Source organism: Phocoena phocoena, chromosome X (assembly GCF_963924675.1).
Source record: "Phocoena phocoena chromosome X, mPhoPho1.1, whole genome shotgun sequence".
Classification (NCBI taxonomy): domain Eukaryota; kingdom Metazoa; phylum Chordata; class Mammalia; order Artiodactyla; family Phocoenidae; genus Phocoena; species Phocoena phocoena.
In genome coordinates, this window is record NC_089240.1 from 61,979,544 (window position 1) to 62,005,067 (window position 25,524).

At 38.4% G+C, this 25,524-nt stretch overlaps 1 protein-coding gene across 1 annotated transcript in view; it reads right to left on the reverse strand.

Annotated features, from left to right (window-relative positions):
- Nucleotides 1-23,808, reverse strand: part of PHKA1 (phosphorylase kinase regulatory subunit alpha 1) — a 137,532-nt gene extending 113,724 nt beyond the window's left edge. Inside the window, 6 exon segments of the mRNA XM_065901003.1 lie at nucleotides 1,301-1,381; nucleotides 4,890-4,972; nucleotides 14,228-14,396; nucleotides 16,442-16,489; nucleotides 22,834-22,992; nucleotides 23,731-23,808. Coding sequence (XP_065757075.1) covers nucleotides 1,301-1,381; nucleotides 4,890-4,972; nucleotides 14,228-14,396; nucleotides 16,442-16,489; nucleotides 22,834-22,992; nucleotides 23,731-23,808 — 618 coding nt within the window.
- Between the last annotated feature and the right edge of the window lie 1,716 nt (nucleotides 23,809-25,524).

The following is a 25,524-nucleotide window of genomic DNA, read 5'->3' on the forward strand; positions in this document are numbered from 1 at the left end:
GTACAAGGATCCGCACTAAAGCATTATCATCAACAAAGTAATTATTAAATATTGAAAAGAATGAATTAGATTACCTGTATGAAAGAGGATGTTTGGTTATGTTGTTCAGTGAAATGTGAGATTGTTGAATTTAAAAAATCAGGTTACATAGAGGTAAATAGAGTAGGGTTTAGTTTTTAAAAATAAGCTCAATATCTATATCACTTTGGTAATTAAAATACATAAAAAAGAAAATGGTTACCTAGGGAATATATATTTTGTGGGGACAAAGTTCTATATTAATTCAACCACATTAATTATATAGTTTAAATTTTCTATGAACTTATTTTTGGTTTATTTTATCTGTCATAGCCTAGCAGTGGCTTTTGTTAAATTGTCCCTTTATAACTGTTTCTATTTTGCCTTGTATTTCTAATACATTTTGCTCTGTATTAATTGAAACTACATTCCAGGCCAGACTTTCTCATTGTAGGCTGTGCCTTCTATCTGGACCCTCTTTGTCCTCTTTTGTTCCATGTAATACTTTTTGCTTTGAATTCTACTTCATTTGAATTTACGTAGTCACCCGTACTCTTTTTTGCTTATTTTGGCCACACTTTGTCCATCCTTCTGTTTTTAATCTTTCTGTAGTAATTTGTCATCTTAGAGCTCTTAGAGGTGGTAGAGGTATAGACTGGATTTCCTTTCTTCGTTTTTTAAATCAATCTGTGCCTTTGCCTTTAGGTAGGGGAAACAAATCAAGCCATGTGTATTTATCATTATAATGGATATGTTTGATCCTATTCCTACTATCCTATTTTATGCCTTCTTGCTGTTTCCATAGATGAAAGCTGAAATTAAGGCAGCAGCAGTGGGAAGAAAGAGATGAAGCCAAGTGGAACACAATAATGATGATGAAGATATAGGGGATGCAGGAGAGTGAGGGGGGTGGAGGATTGAGAGATGGTTCCCTGATATCAAGCTTTGTCAACTGGTGTATGGAAGGAAAAAAAGCCTCCTTTTGTTTGCTTTTGTAGTGATAGAGATGATGAGTTTAGTTTAAGATATGTTTTCTAAGGTCTTATATGATATGTAAATAGAGATATGCTACAAAAGCAGTTGTACATAAAAATCTGGAACTTATGAAAGAAGTCTTCACCTATATGTCCATAGTTATGTTGGAGACTCTGAATACTGCCTATGGTTTAAAAGACCAATTAATTTGATGATGGTCCACATTCATGTTAAGGCTTTATCTATGGCAAAGGTGTACCAGACTTCCTTATCCCACACTTGGTAAAAACAAAGCAAGGAAAATTACCTTTGCCATTCCAACTGAACTGGCATTCAATTCTGAGATTCCTTGGTTGGTCTTATCTCCACGTTCCCATATCCCGAAGTCCTGGCATAAAATAACCAACACACCATTATCAAATCATCACTACTAAACACTTACTAGATATACAAACCTTGAATAAAAGGCATAAGTATTAGCTAACTGGCCATACATACGCTTGCCCACAATGCTTATTAAGGAGAGGCCAATGAGTTGGGTTCCCCCTGTAGCTATTTTCCCAGTAGTTTTAAATTCTATTGGGGCCTCCAAGAAGTTAGAAGATATCTTGACAGTTGATCAGGACTAAGAACTGTACCTTAGTTCATCTAAAGAGGTGCTTCTCAAAATTTTTCATCAAAGCAGACACCTAGGGGGTCTCGGAGACAGAGCCTAAACATCATCCAAATATTTTATCATAAACATCCAGTCTAATTTTACTCTCTATTGGCACTGACAATGTACCATGCACTTACCTATGCACTTTACACTATTACAGTTTCTTCCTTAATCTTTACATTTTATAGATGATGAAACTGAGGTGCAAAGAGAGGTCAAGTGACTCACCCAAGGTCACATAGCTAATGAATAACAGAGCTAGGATTAGAGTCTAAGTGCTCCAAAGCCTACATTCTTAACCATAGTTCTATACGGCCCCTCGATAATACAAAGATAACATTTAAAATTACTTTTTAAAAACTTTTCATTTCCAAATAACTTTAGATTTACAGAGAAGTTGCAAAAATAGCAGTGAGTTCCCATACACCTTTCACTCAGCTTCCCCTAATGTTAATACCTGACATAACCACAGTACAATTGTCAAAGTGAAGAAATTTACATTAGTAAAATACTAGTAACCAAATTATGGACTTTACTAGGATTTCACCGTTTTTTCCCCCACTAATAGCCTTTTTTTTAAAGATTTTTTTTGATGTGGACCATTTTTAAAGTCTTTATTGAATTTGCTACAATATTGCTTCTGTTTTATGTTTTGGTTTTTTGGCCGCAAGGCACGTGGGATCTTAGCGCCCCAACCAGGGATCGAACCCGCACCCCCTGCATTGCAAGGTGAGGTCTTAACCACTGGACCGCCATGGAAGTCCGACCACTAATAGCCTTTCTATGCATTCCAGGATCCAATCCAGAATACCATGCTGCATTTGTCATGCCTCCTTAAGTCTCTTCCAATCAGTTAGTTTCTCAAGCCTTATCTTTCATGACCTTGACACTTCCTGAAGATTAGTGGTCATATATTTTATAGATTTCCCTCAGTTTGGGTTTGCTTGATGTCTTCTCTTGATTAGATTGAGGTTATGCATTTTTGGCAAGAATACTACAAACATTATGCTCCTTCTTAGCACATCGTATCAGAGGTATACGATGTTGATGTCATTACTGGTGATGTTAACCTTAATGACTTGGTTAAGGTGGTGTCTGCAGAGTTTCTCCGTTCTACTGTTACTATGTTTCTATTATACTATTGTGTTACTATACTACTTACAAGCATACCTCAGAGATATTGTGGGTTCAGTTCCAGACCACAGCAATAAAGTGAATACTGCAATAAAGCAAGTCACATGATTTTTTTGCTTTCCCAGTGCATATAAAAGTTATGTTTACACTATACTATAGTCTATTAAGTGTGCAATAGTATCATGTCTAAAAAACAATGCACATACCTTAATTTAAAAATACCTTGTTGCTAAAAAATGCTAACCATTATCTGAGACTTCAGCAAGTCATAATCTCTTTGCTGGCAGAGGGTTTGACACACTGCAAGAATTACCAGAATGTGACACAGAGACATGAAATGAGCAAATGCTGTTGGAAAAATCGCACCAATAGACTTGCTTGACATAGGGTTGTCACAAACCTTCAATTTGTAAAAAAAACACAATTAACTGTGAAGTGCAATAGAGCGAAGGAAGCACAGTGAAATGAGGTGTGCCTGTAATTAATAATTATCTTCAGAGAGATACTTTATGATTGTGCAAATATATTGTTTCTCCTCAAACATCCACCCACTAATTTAGCATCCATCAGTGAATTGTGCCTGTGACAATTATTACAGTGGTGATTTCAATGGTGATTTTCTAGTTCCTTCATTACCTCTACACTCATTAACTGCAATTCTTCTCTAAGGAAGAGTTATCCTTTCTCCCTCATTTATTTACTCAGCTATTTGCTTACATCAGTATGAACTTATAGATATTTAGGTTATTCTCTGGGTTGTAATAAAATGTTATCATTATTTATTTTGCTCAAATTGTTCCAGCTCTGGCCACTGGGAGTTCTTCTAGGTTGGCTCCTGTGCCCTTTTGACATGCTCCATTTTTCTGAACACTTCCTCACTTTTTGTCACTATAAGATACCCAAATACAGGCTCATCTCGTATTTTCCCTGCCCCAGCCCTGGAATCAACCACTTCTACAAGGAATCCTGGTTTCTTTTATTAGAGAATGATAGTTACATTCAAGACTTGGATGCTGGTCCTTATTGTCACTGTGGTGTCAGGCTTCTAGGCCCTCTCATTGAACAGAACTTAGAAATACCCATGTGCACACATGCATGTGCATGCACACACATGCACACACACCTATATTTATTTTGGTATTTACCTTAAATTACTTTTAATATCAAATCTTTGAGTCAAAAGATGGAGCTTCAGAAAGGTAAGCCATATTTATCCCATGGTGAGTCTCATCTGCCCCTAAACCCAGCTCTACCCTAGTCTGTGCAGCAAAGATTAGAGTATGAGAAGGCACAAATATCATTAATTCTACTGCTGCAACCCTTGGCTGCAACAGAGAGGTCAGAGAACACTGGCTTTTACCCTGGATCACAGCAGGCCTATGGTATCAGAAAACAAAGCAATACATCAACAAATAATGTCTGTCTGCATCAGATATGTCTATGTTAGAATTATCCTTCTGGTAAATATGGAGTGACAGGTTGCAGATTTATCCTCACACCTGTAACAACTAAAAAACAACTAACCAAACTAAAACAACTAAACAGCTAAAAAAAAAACTGGACTACTTATGACACAGCCATTTTCAATACAATGAACATCATGCGATGAAGAACAGCAAACCCTGAGAGAGATGTTAAATATATTATGACAATAAAAACCTACCCATATGTAGTCATAAGAAAGAGTAACTATTTTTGTATAGTAAGCACTGAATCAATTTCTACAGATGATATTAAATACATGACTAAATTTTACTTCTAAGTAGCTAACTGACCCATAATACTCCTTAGCCATCTTGCTCCCATTAACCACAAACATTAAAATAAGACCACAATTTAGCCCCAGATTGCCCAATACATACCATGAAGTATTACAGAGTTTGAAAGGAACGAAAGCATTGCACCTTGACCCTCCTGCCTCTGTAAATCCCTTGGGGAAAGGCAAACAGAGGACGACAGAGCTTAGTAAAGAGGCTGAAGGCAATTTCTGCCAGAAGCGTTATAGATTGGTTCACTATGAGGGGCAGCATTAAGAGAAGGATTAGGTTGTTCAGTATTTTAAGAACATCACATGTTTAAAATTCATTCCAAAATGAGTACTTACAGCAGTTTTATATGCAGCTTCGATGTAAAACACAAGGTTCTGTATGAAATTAACTTCATCTAGGCTGTGGATGATATGAAGTCCTGAGGAAAAAGAGAATAAAGATATAGAGCTAGTCAATTATCACTACAGGCTTTACAGGCAGCCACAGTGACTAACTGACCCCCCTATACCAAATAATCCCACTCCCACTTAGGAATAATGGGAGACACTTTGATTCCTAAAGCATAAAAATAACACCACAAATCAGTCCTAGGCTACTCTTCAACTAAGTAAGATACCACCATATTTTAACATGAAAGAATTTTAATTGTTATTTGTAGGCTTTAATGGAAAGTATCAGACTCCTAATTCTACAGGTAACTAATTTGTGCTGTGTTTAAATATACAAACCTAGGCATCTGGAAAAAGAAAGACAAATATTTCAAAGAAGACTTGGAGGGAGTCTAAATACTAAGAAGTAGATAAAGATTATGATTTTAAGAACTCAAAACCATATTTTGGGGAGTAAAAACGATAATTATTCTAAATATAAGCTATATAAAGATAGGGCTTATAAAGAAAATGTTTTGCATGAATCATACCTTCAATTTTCAAAACAACCCTAAGAGGTGGGTACCTCTATTTTCTGCCTGAGGCTTAGAGAAGTTAAATATTTGCCTCAAGTCATGTAACTAATAAACAGTGGAACCAGGACTCAATTGACTATCAACTTCTGTTTCACTTCAGAGACTGAGTTCCCAACCAAGATGCTATACTGCTTCCAAATATGTACAATATGATCCATTTTTGTTTAAAAACTAACTCCTCTCCCCTCCCCTGCCATCAAGGGAAATACCAACAATTACACAGCGAAAGTTTTTCCCCCACCCAGGATCACATCACTCCCACCCTGCCAAATCTCCTCTCTGGGAGAAACCAGTCTTACCAGTTTCCTCCGTATCTTTTCAGAGATACATTATGCATATACAAAAATTATGCAAAGAGTAGTATACTATGCTGTACCTTGCCTTTTTCATATATAACTTGGAGACAATTTTAAATATATCTGCCTCATTTTTTTAATGGCTACATAGCATTCCACTGAATGGCTATTCATGTAGCCTGTTCCCTATTGAAAGACATTTAGGTTGTATCTAATCTTTTATCACTACAATCAATGCTGCAATGAATATCTGTGTATTTACATCTTTGTGTACATGCACCAGTATATCAAGGTAAATTCTTAACTGCTGAGTCACAGATTTATGCATTTTCCCCAACATTTTATTTTGAATATTTTCAGACAAAAAAATAAAAGAATTTTACATGGCACCTGTAGATTTTACACACCATCTGGACTCAACCACTAACATTTTACTGTACTTTTTAATCACATATATATCCATGCAACAGTCCACCTTATTTTTTGATACATTTCAAAGTAAGCTTCAAATATGGGTACACTTCCCTCTAAATACTTCACCACATGTACAATTAAATGTTGATGATCATCACCAAGTTATTCTGCAAAGAAGTTCCACAGTTTACATACCAACTAGCGCTGCCTGCCTTTTTCCAACACATTTTGTAAACACAGGCTTTAATAAAAGTTTCTGATCTTTACCATTCTAAAGGATGAGAAATAGAATTTCCTTGCACTTTAATTTGTAGCTTTTTTATTTTGAGTAAGGTTGTCTTTTCTTATGTTTATAAGCCAACTCTATTTCTTTTCCTATGAACTGTTTGTTTTTTCATGTCCTTCACCAATTTCTATTGAATTGCTGGTCCTTCTGTTATTAATATATTAATAAATATTAAGGAAATTAGACTTTTGCCCATCATATGTGTTACAAGTATTTTTCCTAGTTTGTTTGAACTTTGATTTTATTTACAGTATATTTTTCTTCTCAGAAGCTTTTATTAAAAAGCTTTATCCCATGAATGTTTCTAGTACTTTCCGTTTCTTTTTTTTGCATTTAAATCTTTGATCTATTGACAAATATCTTAAATCACAGAACTCTAACTTTAAAATTAAAAAGGACTATATGATTCAGATCATCAGATTGCAAACTCCTCCTGATCCGTGCCTCTGTCAAAACAGCAACCACAGCACAGGGCAGCATCAGCAGCAAAGGGTCTTTCTTGTAGCAGTAATGACCTATGTTAATTTCTTGGATAGAGAGGAAAAAAGAAAAGAGAGGTAGTAATATTGGACATCAGCTTCATAGCTTTATCTTGTCACCTCTGTGTGCCAAGGTGCTTGAACAGAGATTGAGAGAAGGCAGTAGGTGTGAAACTGGTTTTGTCCATCTCTTAGGCTTGTGTCACAGCTAACTAGTCACTATACCATATAAATGCCATATGTCTACCATTTGCCCCTTTGCTCATGATATTCTGTTTACACGGCTTTCTCCACATCTTGAAATCCTAACTGTTCTTTCAAGGCCCAGCTCAAATGCTATCTCCTCTTATGATGCTCTCATTGATTCCCCTCTTTGGTGCTTCACAGAATTTTATTTTTCTTACTCTTATGAACTTATTTTTTACTTGTACCATAGATAAATCTTTACCTGAATTTGAAGGAATTCTATTTACATTTGTAAGTCCCCAAAAGTATCTCACATAGCCCCTAAAAGTATCTCACATACTAATGTGAGTGGTATTAAACAATATTGAATAGTAGATGTTCAATAATTACTTATTGAATGATCTTAAACAACCCTGTTAACCACAGGAGAGGGACCGGTCTCTTGAAGCAAAGCCATACATGTAGGACCTGTGGTTCCTGTCCCTTCTATGGAGCCAAGGTGTTGCTTGTAGAACAGAGGATGCGGAGGTGAGACACACAGGTTAAATGAAGTAGGGCTTGGGTAAGGCTAAAGATGGCAGTGCTGTATAAAGCATACTAAAATATGTAGGGCTCGAGAAATGAGGCTGACTCAGTGTTCTACTCCACAGACTGACTTGCACTCACCTAAAATTTAGCCTTTCTCTCCCTTATTTTTAAAAACAATATTGAGATATAATTCGCATACCATGCAATTCACCCATTTCAAGTACATAATTCAATGGTTTTTAGGGTATGCAGAGTTCTGCAACCATCACCACAGTTAATTTTAGAACATTTTCATCAGTCCCCAAAGAAACCCTGTATCTGTAACATCACTCAACACTTGTCCCATCGTTCCCCTACCCCACCTCTTGCCGAGCAATTACTAATCTTCTTTATGTCTCTATAGATTTGCCTTAATAGATATTCATATAAATGCAATCATACAATATGTGACATATTATGTCTGGGTTCTTTCACTTAGCATGTTTTCAAGGTTCATCCATGTTGTAGCACATATCAGTACTTCATTTCTTTTTATTGCTAAAAACTATTCCATTGTACAGATATATCACATTTTATTTATCCAATGAGTAGTTAGTTGAGGGACATTTAGGTTGCTTCCATTTTTTTGGCTATTATAAACAATGCTGCTATGAACATTCATGTATGTGCACAAGCTTTTGAGTGAACATGTTTTCATTTCTCTTGAGTATATATCTAAGAGTGAAACTGTTAGATCATATGGTAACTCTGTTTAACCTTGTGAGAACTGCCAGACTGTTTTACAAAGTGGCTGTACTATTTTACATTCCCATAAGCACTGTATGAAGCTTCCAATTTCTCCATATCCTCAGAAACACTTGTTATTTTCTGTTTTTTTGATTATAGCCATCCCAGAGGGTGTGACATGGTATCTCATTATGGTTTGCATCTGCATTTCCCTAGTGACTTATGATGTTTAGCATTTTTTCATGTACTTAATGGCCACGTGAATATCTTTGGAGAAATGTCAATTCATATTCTTGGCCCATTTCAAATTAGGTTATCTTTTTATTATTGAGTTGTGAGAGTTCTTTATATACTCTAGATACAAGTTTCTTATCAGATATATGATTTGCAAATATTTTCTATCATATTGTGGGCTGTTTTTTTTACTTTCTTACATGGGCCCTCTGAAGCACAAAAGTTGAAAAACAAAAGTTTATCTTAAGTTGATAAATTCCAATTTATTTTTTCTTTAGTTGCTTATGCTTTTGGTGTCATATCTAACAGGGCCTTGTCTAACCCAACATCAGGAAGGTTTACTCCTATATTTTCCTCTAAGTGTTTGTTATAAACTTGAATTTGTTCCCCCCAAATTCACATGTTGAAGCCCTAACCCCCAATGTGACTGTATTTGGAGATAAGGCCTTTAAAGAGGCAATTCATTTTAAATGAGGTCATAAGGGTGGGGTCCTTATACAATAGGGAATGGTATCCTTATTACAAGAGACATCAGGAATGCACACACACAGAGAAAAGGCCATATGAAGACAGGCGAGAGGGTTCATCTGAAACCAGCCCTGCTGACACCTTGATCTTGGACTTCTACCCTCCAGAACTTTGACAAAATAAATTTCTGCTGTTTAAGCCACCCATTCTGCAGTATTCTGTTATAGAAGACTTAGAGGATTAAGATCTTTTTACAGTTTTCCTTCTTACATTTAAGACTATGATTCATTTTGAGTTAGTTTTTGTCTATGTTGGAGGAAGAAGTCCGATTTCATTCTTTTGCATGTGGATATCTGGTTTTCCCAGCATCATTTGTTGACAAGACCATTCTTTCCCCATTGAATTATCTTGGCACCCTTGTCAAAAATCAACTAACCATAATGTGATGGTTTATTTCTTGACTCTCAATTCTATTCTGTTATTCTATATGTTTATCCTTATGCCAGCATCACAGTATTTGCAAGTTAAGTTTTGAAATCAGAAAGTGTGAGTCCTCCAACTTTGTTCTTTTTCTAAGTTGTTTGGGCCATTCTGGGTCCTTTGGATTTTCATATACATTTTTTTTTTTTTTTTTTTTTTTTTTTTGCGGTACGCGGGCCTCTCACTGTTGTGGCCTCTCCCGTTGCGGAGCACAGGCTCCGGACACGCAGGCTCAGCGGCCGTGGCTCACGGGCCCAGCCGCTCCTCGGCATGTGGGATCCTCCCGGACCGGGGCACGAACCCGCGTCCCCTGCATCGGCAGGCGGACTCTCAACCACTGCGCCACCAGGGAAGCCCATATACATTTTAGGAACAGATTGTCAATTTCTGCAAAGAAGACAGCTGGGATTTTCACAGAAATTGCAACGAATCTATAGATCAGTTTGGGAAATGTTGCTATCTTAACAGTAAGTCTTCTGATCCATGAACACAGGATGTCTTTCTAATTTAACATTCCTGATTCTCTTCATTTGTTCCTGTGGATTTGAGTTACCATTTGGTATCATTTCCTTAATTCAATATAGCTTTGCTCCCACCCACGTCCTTAGTTCTGATATTATCAATTTACATTTTTATATGCTATAAGTCCAACAATACAAGTATATTGTTTTATACAATTGAGTTTTAGGTCAGTTAAGAAAGAAGAAATATGCAATTATATCATATTTTATAATTATTTTTACCAGTGATCTCTTCGTGTGTGTGGATTCCAATTACTGTCTGCAGTCCTCTGATTTTAGTATAAAGAACTTCTTTTAGTATTTCTTGTAAGGTAGGTCTATTAGCAACAAATTCTCTCACTGTTTGTTTATCTGGGAATGTCTTCATCTCAATTTGTTTTTGAGAGAGAGTTTTGCTGGATATAAGATTCTTGGTTGACAGGTCCTTTTCTCAGCCCTTTGAATATATCATTCCACTGCTTTTGGGCTCCACTTTTTTTCTGATGAGAAGACAGTTGATAATCTTATTTGGCTTCCCTTATACATAACAAGTAATTTTGCTCATAGTGCTTTCAAGATGTTTGTTTTTGGCTTTTAACATTTTTTCTATGATGTTTCCAGGTATGAATCTCTGTTTATCCTACCTGGAGATCTTTGAGCTTCTTAGATATGGAGATTAATGTTTTTCATCAAATTTGGGATGTTTTTAGCCATTATTTCTTTAAAAATATTTTCTGGTCCTTACTCTCCTCTGGTACTCTTATTACACAAGTTGGTGTCCTACATTTCTCTGGGGTTTTATTCATTTTTCTTTATTATTTTTTCTTATTCTTCAGACTGCATAATCTCTGTTGATCTATCTTCAAGTATGCTGATCTTCTCCTCTGCCAGCTCAAATCTATGAGTCTCCCTAGTGAATCTTTCATTTTCAACTTTCCATTTGCTTCATTTTTATCTCTTTAGTGATATTCTCTATTTGACGAAATACAATCATCATATATTCCTTTACTTCTTTAAGCATGGTGTCCTTTAGCTTTCTGGACACTTTTATAGTAACTGCTTTGAAGTCTTCGTTTCCTAAGTTCAACATATGCTTCCTCTCAAAGGCAGCTTCTGTTACCTGCTTTTTTTCTTGTGTTGGCTCAGGCTTTCGTGTTTCTTTGCACGTCTCATAAATTTTTGCTGAAAACTGGATATTATAGATAATATGTTGTAGTAATCTATAGATATTGATACCCTCCCCTATGGGACTTGTTTTTTGTTTACCTGTTTGTTTAGTGACTTGGATTATTTTGGTGAAATTTATTTCCCCCATAGTATGCAGCCTCTGAAGTTGTTCTTCAGAGGGTGCTGCTTTGGACATGTACACTGTCACCCCAGGAAGACAGTGGTTTTAGCTTTAGCGACTGTCTCTTTTTGTGATCCATTAAATATCTGCCTCTGTTGGTATCTTTCCCAGATGTTAATCTCCACTAATTGCCAGCTGATTGTTCTATTATATTGTACAATGCCCCAAGGCATAAATTGCTATACAATCTCATTCAATTAAATTCAGGCCCCATTTCAGGTGGTCTTTGATGCCAGTCTTTGAAATTTGTTCTAACCCTAGGAGGGCTGTTTTTAGCTCTGTCTTTCCTTGGTTCTCTGTTAAGACTTCTAGCTAGTCTATGGGTTAGCTTGCTGCTCTTATTATTGAGTTATCAGCCTCCTCTCAATTTCTTAGAACCAAAATCTTCAATTGTTTTTGAGTGCCCTTAGGCTCGAACTTTCCCACACTCTGTTCCAGATAAAGTCAGTTCTCTTGGGAGAAGCTATGGAGCTTTCTGTTCTTATGGCCAGCCCCATCATCCATGCTACTAGAAAGGTGGGCCAGGCCTATTATTCTTGGCCTGCTCTGCCTGGGATTAAGCTTCCACTCCATGAGTGGGACTTGGGGGTAGGAAGGGAGTTCCAAACCTCTTAATTATTCTTGGCTAGACTAGAACTTCTGCAACACAGAGCTGGGGATGGTGAGAAATGCTGGCAACCTACCTCTCTCAGGGAGATATCATAGCCCTAGACTGGGAGCTGAGGGGAGAGGGAGCCTTGTACTCCTGGCTACAACACTTCAAGTAGTGCTTCTGTCATGGTGACCTTGGGGCAGGGGAGGGAATAGTTGTGGCCCAAATGCCATACTCTCTCACTGTTAAGATTTAGATTTCCTTGAATAAATGTTTTTCCACTTGCTGTGTGCCCTTAGGACAATTTCCAGTGACTTTAAATGGTCGGTTTTATAAAATTAAATTTCACCATTTATGGCTATTTTGCTGGGGAGAGGGTCTGTGGAGCTTCTCTGCCACTATCCTGTAAGTTGCAATCAGCTTCTGTCTAAGCCTCTGTTAACCAAGGTTGAAATTTTTAAGAATTCAAAAATGTTCAGAGAATTGCTAAATTTTCCGTGAAGATCTTTCACGTTCTACCTCTCAATTATCTCTCACAGCTATCCTTTTCATCCTCAAGGCAACCACCTCACATAAGTTCTGCATCATTTCTTGCCTAAAGTATTTTACTAAACTTTTAACTCCCCCATCCAATCTATCCTCCTGCTATTGGAGTGAATCATTTGAAACTTTCTTGATTATTTACCTTGAGTGGCTCTCTACTAACTATAGACTAAACTCCAAACTACTTAGCATGGTACACAAGCCCTTAAACAGTTAGTCCCAACTTTCCAGCTCCATCTTTTGCCATTTTTCCAGACCTATTGAATATCTTGCACTCTAACCATAGAAGACACCTAGCCTTACCTTGGTGGCCAGTATCTTTCAAACTTCTGTGCTATAGTCACGCTATTCCCTTCCCTTTTCTGACTTGTGAATTTCTACTTATTCTAACTTATTCCTCAAAGGCCTGATCAAATATCAACCCTATTCCAAGTACCTATCAAAGTCAGCTCATGGGGTTGAAAATCAAATGTTAAGTAAGTCAGGAATCAACAAACTTTTGTTGAATGAATATGTCTCTTATAAGTCTCTTTAGTATATTTCAGCTTCCCTTCTGGGCTCAAAATGAAAAACCACAAGGGATATTCAGACACTGCTTTGTAGAAAAGCACTCTAGAGTTGGTATTAGAAGAATATTAGAAATGGAGTTATGGTTGCCATTCTATTTAAACAAATAAAACCTAAAAAATATATTTATTCAGGGAGGAACCTCCCCTCCAAAAGAAAGAAGTATGTGAATAGACATTATAATTTTAAGAAAAGGTTATTCAGCCTCTGAGATGTGTGTTGTTCTAGAGGAAAGAAAAAAAGGGAGGCTTTATCACCAAGTATTTATTTCTGCAAGAAAAGGAAAAGAGTATTCTGACCCTGAATGCCTTTAGTACCAAGGAGCTCTGTAATTAGATAGAAAGATAAAGAAATTGAAATGTCAAAAATGTGGTATTGTGAGAAGTATAGGTATCCAGGAAGATCTGGCAAAGTCCTGTTTAGTTTATAAACTGAATGTAATCAGATTCATAGTCCTCCCCAATTTAGGAGAAATAAAAGGGAATTACGCTGGTTCTCATAATTTCCTTTTCAGGTAAAACATCTAAAGCAATTAACAAAACCATCTGAAAAGAGTTTGTTATTCAATAATAAAAAACACTGAATTCTGATTCCTAAGTTAATTCCCTTAATATAATTTAGATGCCTGTAAACAGATGCCTTGTTTATAATATACTCATAAAGAGCAGTACAAAGCAGGTGATGTTGACACTAACTATAGGCTTGTCAGTGCACAGTATGGGAATAAGCAATAGTCCTTCTTTCCCATGTTATAGCATCTGAGGATTAATAAAAGATAAAAATACCTGTCTAAAGAAAATCTACCCCAGATGTCCCAGTTCTCAATTAAAAATATATATTACTTAGTACTCCAGACTTGTTTCTCAATGTAAAAGAACACTAACTACCTTAGCGAGTTGTTTCTCTGTATAAAATTTGCAAAATATTATGTTTCCAATGTGTATCTTTAAGTAATGTAAACAGCTATGTTGTTTGCTGGCCAACACTTTTGGAGAAGCCATGTGTGCCAGGACAAGTGCTCCACACTGCAGTGGTTCCCAGTACTTCTGTCCTTGTACTGACCTGAGGCAGTCATTTGCGCTAGGAAGAGCAGGTACAGAGAGGTAGCATCCAGCTGCAGGTGTCCCCACTGATCATCACCCACCACAGTGGCACAGGTTTTGGTGTTGTACTTGGCATGGAGGCTATCCTTGGTACTCTGACTATACTTGAAGGATTCTACTTTATCCACCTGAAGAAAACAAAAACAGTAAAAGAAGGCTATGCAGAAAAATCAACCCATATGCCATACTTTGGTAGTGATCTGATACATATCATTCCATTTGGTCTTCAGGCAATTGTGAGTATTTAAAATGCAGTTACCTCTTTTTCCCTACACTTATACAATTAGGAAAGTCTGCTCTTGCTGTTTTTCAATTTAAGCAATTCAATTGGAAAATAATATCCATCAAAACCAGCTATTTCCTATTCATTATCTCTCTTTCACTCTTCAGATGGTTGTTTTCCCACTTTGTAGATAAAAACTGAGGTGTGGAGAGGGGACAACAGCTTAGTAAGAGATAACTGAGTTGTTAAAAAAGATACATTTGGGCTTCCCTGGTGGCGCAGTGGTTGAGAGTCCGCCTGCCGATGCAGGGGACACGGGTTTGTGCCCCGGTCCGGGAAGATCCCACATGCCGTGGAGCGGCTGGGCCCGTGAGCCATGGCCACTTAACCTGCGCGTCCGGAGCCTGTGCTCCACAACGGGAGAGGCCACAACAGTGAGAGGCCCGCGTACCACAAAAAAGAAAAAAAAAAGATACATTTGTTCCTGAAACAGAGGTAGGAATTTTGAGGGAAGAGGATATATTTTGAAGGAGTAATGAAAGGAGCTAGGGAGAGACCCATGGAATGACAAAGAAAAGATGTGAAAGAAAGCTGAAACCAAGGTCAGAAATGAAACTGTGCAAGGGACAAATGAAAGACTTATTTCCTGAAACTTCAATTTGATTATGTGTGCATCTGCTATATGATAGTAACTATCATACCTTTAAATATGGTTCAAGAAATTAGTGACTTTAAACCTATTTGGTAAGGTGGAAAATGCAAATATCTAAAATACAAAAAAATTAAAAAGTAGCAAAGAAGGAAAAAAAATGATGGCTGTGAGATAGTTCCTACCAGACTAGAGATCACTGATCAAGTTCAGAAGTCTAGAGTTGATTTCTTTTTACTTTAGACTTGTTGTGTGCCTCAGGATGGTCATTTTATTAATCTGGGCCTCAATTTCTCCTTCTAATAAAATGTAATCTTGGGCTCAAAGATCAATTCTGAGTCAAAGTGCACAACATGTGTAAAGATCTCCTAGGATAAAAGTAAAATACTTTTTCTTTTAGTAAAACACTTTTGAGTGGAAAAAATATCATAAACAAACCCAAAAGATAAACCAGAGACAGCTAAAAAATATTTGTAGTACATGTGACAAAGGATTAATATCCATCATGGACAGTAACTCCTCAAATAGGCAAGAAAGAGACAGCCCAAGAGAAAAAGAGGCAAAGGACCTAACAGGCAATTAATAGAAGAGGAAATACAAATTTTCAACCCACACATGAAAGGATGCTCAACTTCACTCAAGATCAGGAAAATGCATATTAATGCTAGAAGATATAAGTCCTTGGCCCCTTATCTCCAACCCTAAAATCTAAAACACTTCCAAAAGGTTTTTCTCCCTAAGTTTTGTACCAAAATTCATTTAGTGGCAACACCTGATTCAAACTGACTTGGGGTTATTTGTAGCTTTTATTTATTCCACTTATTGTAAAAATGCATGTTTTCCTATAGAGAGATTAATGTTTTTGATGATAGGGTGATGTCTGGACTTGCTGAGGGCATAACATAATATATGGTATGTGCACTGCACTACCTTTTAAAATCTGAAAAATTCTGAATTATAAAATTTATCTGGTCCCAAGGGTTTCAGAGGAGAACTTATAGACCTGTATCATCCTTTACTCAATATACATAATTGCATGTACAGTAATGATGAAGTATATAAAAAAATCATTTGTAGAGGGGGGAAAAGACTGGAAGGTAATACTTCAGTGGTAACTGGGTGGTGAGACCATGGTTGACCTTTCCCTCCTCAATTCTACAGACTTTCTAAAATTAGTATGTACTATTTGTGAAACTGAAAAACATATAAGTCATATATATATATATATATATATATATATATATATATATATATATTACAATGTGGTTTTATTGGAGAGGGTGATGTTAACAATGTCATACCTGTCTGATCATGCAGTGCAGCAGTCCCCTCATCAGCTTCACTACACTCTGCAGAAATAAATGGAAACAAGCTGTTATAAACATCACTAGATGCAGGAACACTTACTCAGCAACTGCAGTTGGTACATGATCTTTTGAGAACAAGTAACCTTATCCTGGGTTCCTATTTACATGGCATTTACTTTATAGGTACACAGAAGAGAAGACTGCAGCTAAAAGTGGAACTAAAAGCTGCAGCTGGTGACTCCTTCAAGTTAAAAAAAAAAAATCCAAGCTCTAACAGGCTTATGTAAAACTAAGTCAACTATCCTATTAGAGGACATTCCACCTGGAAAAAAATGGGCAAGTCAGCTCAAAAATCATAAAGCTATGAGAATATTTAAAATATATCCTATGTCCTAGAAAAGCCAGCATCATCACTTTTATTTTTTTCTGAACTAGCCAAGACTTCTCTTCAAGAGTCCACAGAAATATTTATCTGGACATTTTCCCTAAAGAATAAATGAACTTCAATTCAGAATAACTGTAAAGGGGAATTGTTAGTGCAACTCAACCCTCTTTCCCTGAAAAAAAAAAGCCACAAACTTAAGTCTCAAGTCATCACTATTTCCCTTACTAGAACTTGACAATTTCTAAGTAGTTTTCTAATCATAACACTCCAAAATTTTGATTACCAGTTATAACAATGTACTATATTAGTTAGTATAATGCATACAGTAATAATATAATAAGTATATTTAATTATAATATAGTATAGTAACAGTATACTTGTTATACTACATGACACTAGAAGAGCCCGTCAACACTGGCATGGGTAGGCAATATGTTTTGGAAGAATATAGCACCAAACAGCTTCTCCATTTCTCTAAGCTTTCTGTTTCACAGTCCAGAAGAAATACAGCCAGGTTACTCCAGGGAATGCTGCCTCAGAGGTGGCTTCAGGACACCTCTGAAAACTAATCTACTTGGGAGCTGCACCATTCTGTTATTCCTTCAAAATATTCAAATGGGACTACAAGCAGTAGGCAGGACAAGGATAAGCACCTATTAAATTATGTTCTAATGCTTTATGAAATCTTTTACTGAGGGAAAAATAAAGTGTTTCCTTGGGAGACTTCCTTTCTTTAAGTAATTTCTGTCTATAGATGGTCCCCTCCCCTTACAGATCAAGGGAAGAAATAAAGAGGGAGTGAGAGTGCTCTCGACAGAACAAACAGGCAGTGCATGATCTTGTCACCTTTTAAAGCATGAAGCATTTGTTATAAAGTAATGAAACTTACTGCAACCCCTACAAGAAAATCTCTATCATTACTCTGATCCTAATGAAAGAGACCATCCTTTAATATACTGTTACAGACAGCATTAAACACAGCCTTCTTACTCTATGGGGTGACTTTATTCAATTCTGAATTCTCTTCTACATGTCACCACATACTCACAGATTTCTATCCCATCCTTTCAACTCTCTTCACCACCCAGCCCTACTACTACCATCTACATTTTCTTTAAACAGCAAACCTGGGAGATTATAGATGCAGTGGAGGAGTCCTGATTGCCATCCACTTTTGTCCTCTTGGAATGGCCACTGTCAGCCATTTCTGTCCTCAAGTTCCAAATTCCAAGTCAGGATAAAATGAATAGGAAGCATGGAGAGGTAAGAATGAAGGGAAGTATCTGTAGTTTGTATTCCCCCAAACTGCCCATTTCCTGATTCAGGTGCACTAGTTGGCATTAATTATACATGTTTATACATACACCAGGGCTTCTAACCACACCAAGTGATACCCTCCTCTAATCTATCCTTTTTTTTGAGGATACGGATCTATGTTTGTGAACTGACCATATAAGGATATATAACTATTTATACAAAACAATAGCCATGTAAGTATTAATACCTGTCTCTCTCTCCAGATATATTTACAATCAGATACATATGAGCGTCTAACATATGCAAAGCACTCTACCAGGCTTTGTAAAACATAAAGAAAAGGGAGACAGAACAGATATGTTTTTTAAAAACACTAAACTACAAAGAAAGGAAAGAAAGAATGAAAAAAACCCACTAAACTACAAATACAGTCTACCTAACAATTCCTGGTTATCCTTTAAAACCCAACTCCTCTGTGAACACTTCCTTGTCTTGTTCAAGGGAAATTAGACTTTCCTGCCTGTGTGTTCCCACAAAACTTTGTACTTATCTCCTAAATATGGTACCTACAGTATCTGTCTTAATGCATTGTAACTATGTTTATATATATCTGTCTCCCCTATCACCCTATGAACTCCTTAAGAAAAAGGGGCAGAGACCAGATTCAGAAATAGACCTTTAAGCCAATGGACTAAGCAGATTGTGTTTTTAAAAATATATATTCCATGTCTGCAAGTAACTCTCAAATGGCTTACCAAAAAACCTGTGTGCCTGGGGGGGATCATGTTTATAGAGAGGATGCAAATATGACAAAATGTTAACAACTAGTGAATCTAGATAAAGAGTACATGCAAATATGTTCATTTTACTATTTCCAAAACTTTTCTGTAAGCTTAAAATTTTTAAAAATTAAAAGTTGAGGTTTAAATATAAACATTTTGTCCCATTTTATTTTTTATATCTATTGTAGGGCTTGGCACATAACAATTACACAAAATTTGCTAAATGAAAAACTAAACATGTTGAATGGCATAGACCATAAGTAATCTAGAAGTTCCAAGAAAGCAGTCCTGAGAAAGAAGTGATCACTGTGAAACTGAGAGGTCTATGAGGTCAGGAACCACAGAAAAAGTGGGATTGATGGCAGGCTTCACAGGTGGAAGAAACAGCTCATAAAATGATTTGGAGGTGGGAATGTCTATGGCTTCCATGGAGGAGGAAATATTCAAAAAGACTGAATCTGAAGTCATAAGACCCAGGTAGTATTCATGACACCACCAAATTCCAACTTCATCTCCTTCTGTCAATCCCTTCACCTGTAAATTGGGGAAAATAATACCTAATTCATAGGGTGTTACAGGAATAAAATACTAGTAATTATGGGAAAGTATACAGTACAATGAAAAGTCTTTACACAAATGTCAGGTATTTTTATCAAGGTACTGTTAGAGAAGTAATGAAGACACCAATCTGGTTGGAACTGGGGGTAGAATGCAGGGGAACAGCATGATATAATATTGAAAAAGCAGCCTAGGACCAAACCCTAAAGAGCCTTGCCTACCAATCCAAAACATTTGGATTTTACTTGTAGGGAAATGAGAACTACAAAAAGATTGCTGAGAATGAAAATACATAATTTAAGTGTTGTTTTAACTTAAAGTCTAAACCCTTTCACTAAGTGATCAGGGTTTAGACTAGGGTTGAGGCAGAAGGGAATAGAAAGGAGGGGATGGATTCGAGAAAAATTATAAGAATTAACAGACTTTGGTCTGCATGTATCAAAAGGCAAAAGGGACAAGTCAAAAATCACCAAAAGGGCAGCACTTTTCAAACACTGTTTTATAGAACACTAGTCCAGGAAATTCTGGGAAGGCTGTAAAATCCACCCCCATCTTAGATTCAAAATGCACATCAGTACATCAAAAGCTCTGAGAAATTACAGAGTAAGAAACCTGCTGTTTAACATAGGTCCAAACTTAGTTAATCTAGTATTCCATGGAACACACTATGGGAAATGTTCTAAGTAATGTTGCCCAGGTGACTAGTAGAATGAGGACACCAGTAAGAAAAAAAGGGACATTTGGTGAGTTGCTGTTGTTTAGTAGTCTATTTTGTTTGTTTTTAGTAGGGAAGGTGGGGTTTCAGACCTGCTGATTTTGAGGAGCCACAAGATATTCAGGTGCAAATGATCAGAAGACAAATGAAAATCTTGGTTTGAAACTGAAGTGAGGTCAGAGTTAAAGATGAAGCTTTGGAAGTCATTCTCATAAAGGTAGTAGTTAAAGACACGAGAAAAGATGAGAGACTACACGAGGAGAACAAAACTGAGGAATAAGTAGAACTGGGGGCAGCCAAAGAGCTATCTCTATTTGTGTGTCTATTTATTTTTATGGGTGTGAGTTTTTATCTGTGACTAAGAGAAAGGGCATTTGTAAAAACATGTACGTGCATACTTCTATTCTCAACCTAGGATAGAACAGTCACTTAAACCCTTGTCCCCTCTTCATCCAGAATTCTCTTTAGTTCTCTGACATTCTTTCTCAGAGAGAAATCTAGTCGAGAGTTGGAAGGAAGGGTAGAAATGATTAACAGTCAATGGTTTGGGAAAATCTACACAGTAATGGAAGGCTCACAGTAGGTAGGAATTTAATCTATGAATTTATTCTATTTGATTTCACCTATGCTCACTTATTAGCCATAGATCAGTGATTATCTCTGGCTGCACTTTAGAATTACTAGAGCAGTGTTTTTTTTTTGAAATATTGATGCCCCTGGGGCTCCACTTACAAAGATTTATCTAAATTGTTCTAGGGTGAGGGTAATTGTTAAAAGCTTCTCAAATCATTCCAACGCACAGCCAGAGTTTAGAATCATTCGTGTAGAGTGGGGACAAATCTAGCTCACGGTGTGTTTTTGTAAATAGAACTTACTGATTAAAAAAAAAAAAAAGAACTTACTGGAACATAACCATGCTCATTCATTTATGTATCGTCTCTGGCTGCTTTTACATAGTAGCGGAAGACCTGAGTAGTTGCGTAGAGATCACACGTGACCCACAATGCCAAAAATATTTACAATCTGGCCTTTACAGAGATGGTTCTCTGATCCCTAGTCTGAATTAACTAAGTCAAATTTGAGAAGAAAATTAATGAGACTTAATAATACAATCTGTTTTAATTTATAATGAAAGTTGGTAGAAATTTTAGAATTCCCAGAGAAATGTGTGTTTTTTTGAAGATGTTTCCTATTGCCATAATGTTTTTGAGATATCCCAGGGTTATTACTGAGGTGGTATGGAAAATATTTTTGTGCTGTGTGAAAGATTATTTAACGAAACATTAAAATTTTAGAATGAACAATTTTCTGTTCATTTTTCCCCTCTTCCTCTGTTACATTCTTTCTTCCTGGGCCACATAAGGAAAAATGTCAACTCTGCAGAATGATTGATCAACAAGGAGACACAGATTTCTTCTAACAGTGTTGAAAAAGAAATTTGTCAAATCATACTGGGTATAAAATCTTGGGTATTGTTCCACCAATATCAATTTCTATCAAAACAAGACAAACAAAATACTGAGATCAAAATAGCAAAACATTAGAGTAGGACATAGGATAAGGGAGGGGAGTAAGATTACAGATGATTTTTTTTTAACACTCCTCTATATTTTCCAAATTCTCACAATGGTTATGTATGTTTTCTATAAGTCACAAAAATATTGATCTGTACTTCCTGGGCTAGAGCAAACACTCCAACAATTTTTTTCTGGTGGACCTAAGTACCTCTTAATTATGGCTTGAGGGAATAAGAAACACCTGCTGTTGCAGAGGACACCACAGTGAAACTTTCCTGCTGCCAAGGACTATAACCCCACAATATGTTGGTGCTCTTAAAAATAACCAAATCTCAATATTCTGATTTATAGATGAAGACTGGAGCTCAGATTGCCTAAGCTGAGGGAGACCACTTGAGAAAATGGCTGGTGTGGAGAGAATCTTTTCCACTAATGGAAAAGAATTCACATACACCTTACAACTGACGGCAGAGTACCTTAACATTAAGAGTCTGATGTAGCCCAGAATATTATTTTCTTGGTCATTCAAGAGGACATAGCACCCTGTGTCTAAACAGTTCTATAGAGGATACTTCTTTACTGAGGGGAGGGCCTTAAAAGTTGGCTTAAAGGCATCTGTTGACTCTGACCTTATTTTGCCCCAAGGGGTGAGGGTGGGTATGGGGGGGGGAGGACACACAACAAACTCTGAAACAGTGGCCTAGGTATAAAAATCAACAAATAATGTCTTTTACTTGTGTCTAGTTGGGAAAGTCTGCTAATTTGTATCAGTTACCCTCATATAAATACCACCTATCATTTTCAAAAAAGAAGTAAAATGGTAGATACCTGCCGCCGAAAATTCTTCTCAATGAGAATAAATATGCTGGAGACTACAAAATACATTTACTTGGGAAAAGGATTACAAATTTTAGCAAAGATCTGAGAATAGGATTTTCCACTGTAACAGAACAGACTGTGTCCTCTCCCCCTGAATCAGCAAGTTTCATGTTTCCACTGCAAAAAAAAAAAAAAAAAAAAAACTCCGTACAATACAGGAAAGCTTTATGGAATGCAATTTCAGCAAGGTGAAGAAAGAGTGAGAGGCAAAACATATCTGTCTTAGCTCCTGTGGACTACATTTCCTTCCTCCTCCCCCCAGTTCCAGAGCTCTTTGTATTTTTATTGAGTACCTGCTCCAGTTCATAGGCCTTTGCCTTATCCTCATCCCGGTCTGCATTCTTCCGATAGGCCAGCCCCAAACCCCACACAGCCAAGATGCTGTACACATTATCCCGGACCCAGGCATCTTTCTGATCATAGCTGGCTGGAAGCAAGCCAGTCACTGGATTCTGTAAGGACAAGAAAAAGGGGACAGGCAGGTAACCATAGGGTGTTAATATGAGGAAACAGAATCTATCAAATGGGTACTGAGGGACTTTGGTCTTTCTTCTATGTCCCCACTCCTGAGTTTTAAAATCTCCTCTTCTGACCAAGTGCAAGCAAATGCTATCTTGAATAAAGGGAAAGAGCTGGCTGAAGCCTTACAAGTCTGAAATGTGGGAATTCTTAAAAGAAAGGAGGTGTTTCAGAAAGAATGAACTACCAACGAAAAGTCAGCATTAAAATATTAGAAAAACTATAATGAAGAGTATATACACGGTACTTCAGATCTTCACAACAGTCTAGTCTTAAGATGGCTAAAAGTTCTACCTCTTTTTCCTTCAGAGGAGGGGAAGGAGACGACTCCCAAGCCTGCGGAGGGGGCCGGGGGCGGTGTCGATAAACAAGCTTCGACACATCTTACAACTGGCCCCTGGAACCCAGCAGTGGTTTGGGGGACGCGGAGGGTTGGGAGGGGGGACTCAGAAGCTCTGACTCAGGACTTGTGGCTAACGGTGCCTGACTCTGGTTCTGTTCCTGGCCCAACACCTTTCTTCAGGGTCCTTTACGGCCTCCCCAGCTAGGGGGCGAGAGAACCTGCAATACACCCCCCTCACACACACACACACACAGGTTCACCCAGGGTCTCCGTCCAGGTTATCACACTGCGCATCCTCGGTGATCACAAGCGACACCCCATCACTTACCTGATGGCACAGTATGGTCTGATGCACCAGCCTAGCATAGCCGTCAAGCCGGACCCCCGAGTTACTCCGGCTCCTCATCGCGCTCCGTTTCCAATCCCCTCAGAGAGACGGCCGCAGTATCACAGGGGCCCACGATTTTCCAAGAAAGGAGGCTCCAACGCAGCCCCACCCTCGCTGTGGGAAGCCCGAGTACCAGGCCCGGGCACAGTCCTACCACCCGTCGGGCCTGGGGCCGGCTGTCCCGGCCAAGGCGGCCTCCGCGGCCACCACAGCCCCGCGCGCGCCCGAGCCTCCCGCGCTCTAGAGCCCAGCTGGAGTGCCGCCGGCGCCGCTCGCCGTCTCTCTTAAGCCCGTCCGGCCTCCGCGGGTGGCTCCTGCATCCTCCGCTCCACTCCCGGAGACCGAAGACAACCGCGGCCCGGAGCCTCCAGCGTGGCCGCCGGCAGCTGCAGGTCACAGGCCGCGGCGCCGCCTCCACCTACCACGAAGACGCAAGCCGGAGGCGGGGCTGACGCCCAGTGTCCCAGCAGCTGCGCGCGGCGCCTGGGGACTCGCCCCGCCCCCGGCGACCCAGCCCGCCCCGCGGACAAGAATGTGTCACCGTAAGCAATGTGCTATCAGGGGGTTATTTTCGAAACACCTCAAATGACTATTTCAGTTGTCCACACTTGCTGTGGACACAGGATGTTAGGGAGGCTGTTTCTTCTGCCGGACTAGTTTTAGGAACTTATGGTAACTTCAAACCTAAAAGGAAAGAACGATCGTTTGCGTTCAAGGTCTAAAGAATTGGAATTTCCGGGTCTTTATTGTATTTTATCCTTTTGACTCAAAGCTCAGATTCAACTCCTTACTCCGATCCAAACCAAACAAGAAACAACTCCCTAAGGTAAATACTTTATTCCTCAGAAAGTGGCGAGTCGGCGCGCTTGGGAAGGAGGGGGCAGTGGTGTGCTTTGAGGAAGCGAGTGCCCCAAGCGGGAACTGGGCTGGGAGGGAGCGGTGCTCAGGGCAGCCTTGGCCGGAGAGGAGTTGGAGGAGATTGTATAACGGCTTTGGAAGGCTCCCTCGTGCGTACGTAGGTCACAAGACGGAGGCAACAAAGACTCAGCTGAAAATAAAGGCAGATAGGGAAGCTAGAAAGGAAACCTGTAGGTAAAGCTGATCACTGGCCGCAGGGTAATCGGACCACACCCCGGTAGGTGTCCTGGCCCCAGGGCCTTTGCTCCCTTTGTTTACTGCCCCAACCCCCACATCTTGATCTCCGTTGATCCAAACCCTGCACGTCTTTCAAGTCAAGGTTTGAGTACCACCTGCTCTCTGAATCGCGGGGTAAGGGAATTAGACCGATTGACCTTTCAGGTCCAACTCGGAAAATCTGTGATTCTAGGCCTTCCCTAGCCACCTCACCTAGGCCACAGTGATTTTGCATTTTCGTTTATCTTTTTTTCAATTTAATTTTTATTTTATATTGGAGTATAGTCTCTCCTCGTAAGCTCCCTCCGTTCCACCCCCACACTCACCCCCGCCTAAATTAGCATAAAGTCAGGCACCTAGGAGGTGACTAGCAAATATTTGGTAATGATGATGAAGAAAGAGGGAGGGAATGCTCAAGAACTCAGATCTGGGACTTTTGGGTTCAACGGCCAGCCAGCGATATAGTTAGATACAGAGATACATTTAGAATTCTCAAACAAATGGTTTCCATCGCATTCACTGGCTATGCAAATGCCATGACTGGCAAATAACAAGCTACTTAAAGGCCCAGGTACACATGGGGAGAAAAAGTCTTTCCAG